At 46.0% G+C, this 9992-nt stretch overlaps 1 protein-coding gene across 3 annotated transcripts in view; it reads left to right on the top strand.

Moving 5' to 3' along the window:
* The first annotated feature begins 2468 nt into the window (after nt 1–2468).
* LOC106600084 (integrin alpha-6) overlaps nt 2469–9992 on the top strand; it is a 19905-nt gene continuing 12381 nt past the window's right edge. For 2 of the 3 annotated variants that reach the window (XM_045714831.1, XM_014191430.2), the window contains exon 1: nt 2469–2812. In XM_045714831.1, coding sequence (XP_045570787.1) covers nt 2631–2812 — 182 coding nt within the window. In that variant the 5' untranslated portion in view covers nt 2469–2630. The remainder of the gene's footprint in view (nt 2813–9992) is intronic. The other variant, XM_014191429.2, reaches the window with a different exon arrangement.

Raw genomic sequence — 9992 nt, 5'->3', positions numbered from 1 at the left:
GGGCCAGGCCTCCATCATGTCTCCCCAGCCTGGTGAATCCTGGGCCAGAGCCGCCAGAGCCGCCCGCCAGCCCGTAGCCGCCAGAGCCGCCCGCCAGACTGGTGAGTCCTGTGCCTGCGCCCAGGGCCAGGCCTCCTTCATATCTCCCCAGCCTGGTGAATCCTGGGTCAGTGCCGCCGGAGCCGCCAGGGATGCCTGCCAGCCGGGCGCAGCCAGGGACGCCCGCCAGTCGGGCGCAACCAGGGTTGCCCACCAGCCGGGCGCAACCAGGGTCGCCCGCCAGCCGGGCGCAGCCATCGCCGCCCACCAGCCGGGCGCAGTCAGGGTCGCTCACCAGACCTTCGGCGCGGCCAGGTGCGCCACCTAAGAGGGTGACGCCAAGGGTGGAGCAGAGGCCACGTCCCGCACCCGGACCCTCCCCTTCAGAGTCAGGTTTTGCGGCCGGAGTCCGCACCTTTGGGGGGGGTACTGTAACGCCCTGGCTATAGAGAGGGGTTTTTTGTTCTTTATTTTGGTTAGGCCAGGGTGTTACATTGGGTGGGCGTTCTATGTTCCTTTTTCTATGTTTTTGTATTTCTTTGTTTTGGGCCGTGTGTGGCTCCCAATCAGGCACAGCTGAAGCTCGTTGTTGCTGATTGGGAGTCACACATAAGGAGCATGTTTTTCTTTTGGGTTTTGTGGGTAATTGTTTCTGTTAGTGTTTGCACCTGACAGGACTGTTTTGGCTGTCAGTTTTCTTGTTTTTTGTATAGTGTTCACGTTGTTCTATTAAAATTCTAATGATGAACACATCCTCTGCTGCACCTTGGTCTACTCTCTCTCACGACAGCCCTTACATCCAGACCTCCATGGGTTGATAAATTGGATTTCCATTGATTATTTTTGTGTGATTTTGTTGTCAGCACATTCAACTATGTAAATAAAAAAGTATTTAATAAGATTATTTCTTTAATTCAGATCTCGGATGTGTTGTTTAAGTGTTCCCTTTATTTTTTTGAGCAGTGTATATATATATATATTTTAATCCCAGGCCCCGTCCCCGCAGGAGGCCTTTTGCCTTTTGGTAGGCCGTCATTGTAAATAAGAATTTGTTCTTAACTGACTTGCCTAGTTAAATAAAGGTTAAATAAAAGCAAATAAATAATAGCTTGTTGAAATGTTGAACGTCAATTAAAAAGTGACAGAATCACACATTACTTTCCATGTAAAGTCATTTTTTTGTCTCCTCAGCTATAGGTTGTAGCACAGCCTCTGAATGCCATAGTGACAAACCAAATATATTCCATATGCATCAGATTCACGTCTTTCCCCGGCATTTTACAGCTTGTTTCTAGCATAAAGCATTGCGGACTAAAGCGTTGTTATAGATCGCTTTATATCATCAGGTCCGTCATTTTGTTTTCAAAATCTTAAGCTAACAATGCCTTTAGCCATTTATTTATTTTTTAACAAAAAACACAATTCCCTAACATACCCCCTCAATTCGAGCCCTGGTTATAACTTAACGCACCAAGCCGTTTACTGACACTGAGATATTTAAGGAGTGCATGATGACTGATGGAATTGGCTGACAAAGTCTATGGATAGTAGGCTATAATTTAGTCTGTCAAACAGGTAAGTCTACCTCTTATTTTTTGAATAGGAAGAAATAGGCTCCAACACAAAGCCCTCTTGTTAATAGCCTCAAGTCAAAATAAAATGAAGACTGTTTCAATGAATTAGGCCTTCTCGAATTAGTCTACTTTCAGCACCTATGAGCTGTCCATCTCCGTGGCTGCTGCTCTATAGTAATGTAAGTTATGTAAATTACTTGAATATGGCTTATTATCAATAACTTTGATAAATAGCTTCATTTTGGCTGACAAAAAAACATATTGTTTTCATTCAAATCCATTACTGCAGTAGCAAGCTTACTGCCGGTCCTCCTTCTCTTCACTCTCTCCCAACTGAACAGGACAAATAAAACACTATTTTAGGAAGAAGCCTTTGACTTGAAGTACCACCTTACCACCGTACACAGCACAGCCATTGGTTAGGCAGCACAAAAGGGTTTACATAAGCAAGAGCAGGGCAGGACAGGGCTTATGATTGGAATAGCCCTACCATTACAAGGTGAAATGGGGCTCCTGAGCGGCGCAGCGGTCTAGGGCACTGCATCTCAGTGCTAGAGGCGTCACTACAGTCCCTGGTTCAATCCTGTGCCTCTCCTAGAATTGCTATTTGTATAGCCTAGGCCTATACAAATACTGAACCCTCCCACTGACTGAAATGTTCAAAGCATGTCCCTCCTCCATTTTCCTCTGGGTAACAATTGTGTAAATTTCGACCACTCCCCAACTACAATAGTATAGTTTTTTCTCACGTTGAAAGTAAGCTAGCTTCTGTATGTTGCTCAACACCTGAGGTAAGAGAACGGATAGGGAGGGAGGGAGGGAAAGTGGGGATGTAGGAGGGGCGCGGCACAAACTTCAAGTGGGCAACATCCCACCCAAAGCCCGAGAGAGCCAGCATAAAGTCAGACATCACTTCACTTGTTCGTGAGTTCTATGCCCCGGACAAACAGGCTGAGTTACCGGGAGAAATAACGGTGTTCATTTTCAGTCACACAGAATTAAACCATTTTCGCCGCAATGGGGTTGAGATTGATCCAGTTCATCTCATATCTTTCGCTTCTCTTTCACCTGGAATGGACGCACATATCGGCTTTCAACCTGGACACAGAAAACGTCATTGAAAAGAAAGGAGAGCCCGGGAGCCTTTTCGGCTTCTCTCTGGCTATGCATTGGCAATTAAACCCGTTAGATAAAAGAATGTAAGTCTCCCTATTTTTTTATTTGTATTTATTTTTCCGTTTAAGTTGCGGAGTTAACCGCTAACAGGTTGTTGCTACTGTAGCCCAGTGTTACACTTCAAAGGCTCGCAGGTTCTTCGCAGAAGTTTGTCTCAACGTCATTGTTACCTTTTATTCGGGAGTCATTTTCACTAGTTAATTAACTCCGATTCCGGTTGTTTTGGTCTTACATTTCGTTAACGTTTCAGATCGGCATGTTTTTGTAACGGGTTAATTATTGGTGAGTTTTACAGCCTTTACTGCCCTTTTACAGGTTCGTGCCTGTCCGTGCGCGACTCCAATGTCATTATAGGTCGGGAATTTGGCAACAAAAAAAGTCTCGTGATTCCAAACCACTTACTCTGCTCTATAGATTTATAATAGCTCCGGGTAGAAATGGACTTTTGGGGAGTTTTCACTTGGCCACAGATCTAGTTAGGATAATTGTATTTATGCTATTCAACATGCTATTATTATCTGCAGGTCTCATGTCATGTGCACCTTATGCCGTGTGTCCTCACAGTAGAGTAAAGCGAGCCTATACTGTAGATGGCGAATGTCATTGTCGTTTGGGTCAAATACTGTAAAAGTTAGCCTAGTCCCTAGGCTATGGGCGTGGCAAGCTGCAGGGACTGTGCCATTGTGTTAGTCAGGGTCACAGTAGCGTTAGATGGTGTGAAAGCATATATTTAAAAAACGTTTTATTTTTTATTATTTAACCTTTATTTAACTAGGCAGTATAGCCATATACTGTACATCATTGTCTGAAACCTCAAACCAGCTGAGCCTTAACATTTCCAGACAGTCTAGTTGACCTCGAAGATGCTTTTGGCCAAGTGAAAACACCCCCAACAATGTGCCTCCAACCATGGGAAACAAAAGTGACACCCTTCTGTAGTCTTACCATTAATCTCATTCCTAATTTCACCCTGCTCCTTTTAGCACAGCAGGACTAGCAATCATCTGCCCTCAACACTCCGGTTAACTACTGACTTAGGATCAGCTGTCCGCACCCCAGACCCCATTCTATACAGCATGTGCTCAATGACTATACTGATTCTAGACCTGTTGTTATGGACAACGAGTCATTGGAATGGATTTGGTAGAATAGATTCTACCCTTTTAACAAGGTGTGGAATGTAATGGGTTGAAGTCATTATAGAGTTTTAGGTCTGTAACTTTCTGTAATGGTCGGGGCATTCTTAGTTCTGACCTGAACTTGTCTGAACACACACACACACACACAATTTGATGTACCAGTTTGGGTCTGTGTCTATATTAGAGGCACGTGGTCGTCAGCCCTGTGAACAGTCAGGCGGTAGAGACAGAAACAAACACGATTAGAGTTGAGATTTCATACCCTGAGATTCCCTCAATGAGTTCTCTCATGTAGAAAACCTGACAGATGTTTATAGAGTGATCACAAAATGGATGTTGAGTTGAATCCATGTACAGGGAATTCGGAAAGTATTCAGACCCCTTGATATTTTCCACATTTTGTTACGTTACAGCCTTATTCTAAAATTGATTAAATAGTTTTTTTCCCCTCATCAATCTACACACAATACCCTATAATGACAAAGCAAGAACAGGTTCAAGATTATTATATACATAAGTATTCAGACCCTTTGCTATGAGACTCGAAATGAAGCTCAGTTTCATCCTGTTTCCATTGATCATCCTTGAGATGTTTCTACAACTTGATTGGAGTCCACCTACGGTAAATTCAATTGATTGGACATGATTTGGAAAGGCACACACCTGTCTCTATAAGGTCCCACAGTTGACAGTGCATGTTGGAGCAAAAACCAAGCCATGAGGTTGAAGGAATTGTCAGAGACAGGATTGTGTTGAGGCACAGATCTGGGGAAGGGTACCAAACATTTTCTGAAGCCTTGAAGGTCCCCAAGAACACCGTGGCCTATATCATTCTTAAATGGAAGTTTGGAACCACCAAAACTCTTCCTAGGGCTGGCCGCTCGGCCAAACTGAGCAATTGGGGGAGAAGGGCCTTGGTCAGGGAGGTGACCAAGAACCCGATGGTCACTCTAAAAGAGCTCCAGAGTTCCTCTGTGGAGTTGGGAGAACCTTCCAGAAGGAAAACCATCGCTGCAGGCTTCAACCAATCAGGTCTTTATGGTAGAGTGGTCAGACGGAAGCCACTCCTCAGTAAAAGGCACATGACAGCCCACTTAGTTTGCCAAAAGGCACCATGAGAAACAAGAAAGCATTAAGTCTGGAGAAAACCTGGCACCATTCCTACGGTGAAGCATGGTGGTGGCAGCAGCATCATGCTGTGGGGACATCTTTCAGTGGCAGGGACTGCGAGACTAGTCAGGATCGAGGGAAAGATGAACGGAGAAAAGTAGAGATAGATCCTTGATGATAACCTGCTCCAGAGTACTTAGGACCTCAGACTGGGGCGAAGGTTCACCTTCCAACAGGACAACGACCCTAAGCACACAGCCAAGACAACGCAGGAGTGGCTTCGGGACAAGTCTCTGAATGTCCTAGACTGGCCCAGCCAGAGCCTGGACTTGAACCCGATCAAACATCTCTGGAGAGACCTGAAAATAGCTGTGTAGCGATGCTCCCCATAAAACCTGATAGAGCTTGAGAGGATCTGCAGAGAAGAATGGAAGAAACTCCCCTAATACAGGTGTGCCAAGCTTGTAGTGTCATACCAAAGAAGACTTGAGGTTGTAATCGCTGCCAAAGGTTCTTCAACAAAGTACTGAGTTAAGGGTCTGATTACTTATCTAAATGTGATATTTCAGTTTTTACATTTTTTAAATAAATTTGCAAACGTTTCTAAAAACCTGTTTTTGCTTTGTCATTATGGGGTATTGCGTGTAGATTGAGGAGGGAAAATAAGCCTGTAACCTAACAAAATGTGGGGAAAAGTCAAGGGGTCTGAATACTTTCCGAATCCACTGTACCTTTCAGGAACACACACTCTAAAAGCCTGTTTCTGTTCCATATGCCCTCAGGACATGTCTCTCATAAACACTGAATCAGCAGGTCTGAGTCATACGTCCCCAAATCCTAACCTACATTATGGGTCAAATGCTGGCCTTAGATATCAGTGCATGCATGAACAGCCAAGTGATTGTGTGTGTGTGTGTGGGCGCATTTGTACAGTGAGAGGTGTGTGTGTGTGTGTGTGTGTGTGTGTGTGGCGTTAAAGTGGTGACTGATGCAGTGCAGTCTGTGTATTAGAAGCTATGAGGCCTTCCTGGTCTTTTGTAACTGTGTCCGTGTGAGTCGGCACATTGTTGGTAACAAACCGTACGCACGCACAAACTCACACATACTGTGTACACAGGCACGCACACACACACACACACACACACACACACACACACACACACACACACACACACACACACACACACACACACACACACACACACACACACACACACACGCACAGACATGCACACACTGCACTGCAGGAGTTGAAATCCACAATGGTAACCGTTGACTGACCTTGGGCGAGTGGACCCTTCAGTTTACAGGGCACTAAAGTCGGCAGCCATGCGTCATCAGGCTATACTGTACACAGTATGTAATGCTGCCAGAGGCTACACTTCTTCGCTGCCTACCTCAGTGGATCAGGATTCCAGACTGTCTGTGCTGTCTGGGGGGTGTTTCTTGGAATCTAGGGTGTGTGTGTGTGTGTGTGTGTGTGTGTGTGTGTGTGTGTGTGTGTGTGTGTGTGTGTGTGTGTGTGTGTGTGTGTGTGTGTGTGTGAAAGGTGAGTCACACGTCTGTGCCACGCCAGAGCAGTTCCGCCAAACTGAGCCCGTGCCTCACAGGTGTGTGTGTTTTGTGTGCAGGTATTTTTTTATATATTTTTTTATACCTGCAGGCAATGGAGGGATCTGTTTGGCACGGGTCTGTGGGGGGGAGGGTGGCTGGGGGCAGGTGTGTCTCACGTACACGCTGAAGAGCAAGGGATTGTGTGCATGTGGGTTAGGTTCCAAAGTCGGTCACAACTGCAGAGAGTTGGCTCCTCTCTCTGCGTTGGAGAAAGTAATAAAGTGTCATGGAGAGAACGAGAGAGAGGAGGGAAGGCTGTGACAAAGAGACTGAGGTAGAGGTAGAGAGAACGTCTTCGTGAAAGTGTATGGGAGAGAGAGAGAACCCATTCCAGCATGTTCTATAGACAGACGTCCAGCGTGCAGAGCTGTGAGGTTTCCATGTGCGACAGATCTTTGATCTCTCAGATCCTGGATAGACAGGAGATTGATGTTTAGTGGGAAGGTTAGGGTTAGAGTTCAAAGGTTTGTTCAGAGTCCTGGGGAAAAAAGTGCTAAATGAATGCAATATTTTATCGCTACAGTTTTTTTGTTGTTTGGACTACGATACATGTACAGCATGTGAAAGAATGATCTCCTGCACACACACACACACCTCTCCCCCCAAACACACCTCTTTGTCTGCCCGTTCTCTCCTGCCTGCAGGCTGATCCAGGTTAGCTCAAGTTAGCCAACATCAAAGCCGAGGAGTGGTGGAGGGACATCTGGAGGAATGCTGACAGCCTAAATCACCTTTTACAGCTGGGCACCGAATACACACACAGTCCGTCAGTTACTCAATCCACGCTGTCTGTCTCCCACACAGACCTGGTACGAGGTACCAAATGGAAGAAAACGGACTGAAACACTGAGGGACTACCTGATCTTGTCCAATAAGAAGCACAAAGCGTTTTGTTACGGTGTATTCTAATTAACACAACCCTGGGTTTATATCAGTCCTGGCAAGGAGCATAGAGAACTTGGCGTTAAAATGTCAAGACTTCTGGAATTCATTAGGGTTCTGTAAAATGTTCTGGGATCCATTTAGAACTGAAATGTTCTGAAAGTTTCACTGATGTTGATCCATCGTTGCTTGGTAACAAGATGTGGTGGTGCATATAGGCAGCGAGCTGTTTACACGGAAGCTGTTCCTCGATTTGGTGTTTCTCTGTTTCTTTCGGCTGTAGGCTGTTGGGCCTCGTTGTGTGTTTGTGAAAAGAGAGAGAGAGAATGGCTGTTTCTACTGTTTCCCTTTGCTGTGTTGTTTGTTCATAGAGGGAGTGTGAAGAGAGGGAGACACAGCTTTACTTTTTGGGGAGTAAAAATGTTTGACCATTAAAAAGTCCTATTTTCCCTAACCCTTAACCTAACCCTAACGCGCACGCACGCACACACACACTGAATGTTTGTCTTTGTCCTTCCTGTGGATTTGATTCTCTTACTTCCTGTACATGTGGTGAATGATTGGAAAAGCAGCTGTGTCGTTAGCCATTATCAGTAGAACAATACACACTCCCTCTCTTCACACTCCCTGTCTCCCTCACACACTCCCTGTCTCCCTCACACACTCCCTGTCTCCCTCTCACACACTCCCTGTCTCCCTCTCTTCACACTCCCTGTCTCCCTCACACACTCCCTGTCTCCCTCTCACACACTCCCTGTCTCCCTCTCTTCACACTCCCTGTCTCCCTCGCTTCACACTCCCTGTCTCCCTCTCTTCACACTCCCTGTCTCCCTCTCTTCACACTCCCTGTCTCCCTCCCTTCACACTCCCTGTCTCCCTCCCTTCACACTCCCTGTCTCCCTCCCTTCACACTCCCTGTCTCCCTCTCTTCACACTCCCTGTCTCCCTCTCACACTCCCTGTCTCCCTGTCACACACTCCCTGTCTCCCTCTCACACACTCCCTGTCTCCCTCTCACACACTCCCTGTCTCCCTCTCTTCACATTCCCTGTCTCCCTCTCTTCACACTCCCTGTCTCCCTCTCTTCACACTCCCTTTCTCCCTCCCTTCACACTCCCTGTCTCCCTCCCTTCACACTCCCTGTCTCCCTCTCACACACTCCCTCTCTTCACACTCCCTGTCTCCCTCTCTTCACACTCCCTGTTTTACTACCAGTGGCAGGCTACTGGGTAATGGGCCTCGCACGCGTTACATTGCCCAGACATTAGTAAACAATTGAGACCACATACAATTCAAACATTGTTTCATATACTTTTACTGCAGTCACTGTGTATAACTGGGTATTTGCACTCTGTTTATGTATGTAGTTATAAACCATAATGTGCCGTGCAGCGTAGTCTGAGGAGTAGGTCCAAGTTGTTCCTAACCACTGACGCCGGGTCAGCTCTCTTCACACTCTCTTCATGCCCTAATGTTTTAGGGTAGGATTTTGAGGAGGGTAATGTGATCCTAGATCTGTGGTTAAGTGGCAACGTGTACCTTGAGTGTAGCCTGAACCCAAGTGACCACAGGGTTTTACCAAACTACAGTGTCGGCGTGGCTAAGGGGATACCTCTTCCTTCCGCCTATTCTCCTGACTTCCTGTTAGTGTATGTATAGCAGGGGGCAAGACGAAGGATGCTCATTGTTTTCAGATCAGTGTTGGAGCAGTCGTTTAATTACCTGGGCACGATTCCATTCATTTATTTCCACTCACACCCCTCTACTCTCCCCCTCCCTCCACATGATCTCTCCACTCTGGGAAATCTCCACTGAGGCCCAGAGTAGTCAGCACCCACATGACTCTCTCCCGCTCTCTTTTTCCCGTCTCAATTCAATTTCAATTCAAGGGGCTTTATTGGCATGGGAAACATTTGTGTACGTTGGCAAAGCAAGTGAGGTAGATCATCAACAACATGTTTTGTCCCCAGTTGACTTAAGAGGAACCAGTGAGTTTCTGTCAGTTCTTGGCTGAGAGGCCAGACACCATGGTGTCATGCTGCACACAGCACAGTTAGAGCAGGCCTCTTATTAATGCACACGCACACTTTTCTGTCTTTGCTAAAGAAACTAACTCAAGCCCAGTGCCTTGGCTTAAAGCATTAGCAAGGTTTAACAGGACATGCCCTCAACGTCAGTCCTTCGTTCCAAATATTGGGGGAGATGCCAGAGGATGTTAACGAGTTTAAGTATAGCCAATTGGAGGATGTGGTCTGTATATATGATCATTTCATTGAGGATACCGTCAACACTACAGGCCTTTTTTTGGTTGGAGGGGTTTGTATTTTGTCATGGTAGGAAATGTAAAGACAGGAGTCTTTTAATAGTTGATTCTAAGATTTGTATTTGATCATGTATATGTTTTTGCTGTTTGTTATAGAGCCAAAAAAGATTGGAGAAGTTTGATCCATAGATCTCCA

Source organism: Salmo salar, chromosome ssa03 (genome assembly GCF_905237065.1).
Source record: "Salmo salar chromosome ssa03, Ssal_v3.1, whole genome shotgun sequence".
Taxonomy (NCBI): domain Eukaryota; kingdom Metazoa; phylum Chordata; class Actinopteri; order Salmoniformes; family Salmonidae; genus Salmo; species Salmo salar.
This window is presented reverse-complemented; position numbering and strand designations above follow the sequence as displayed.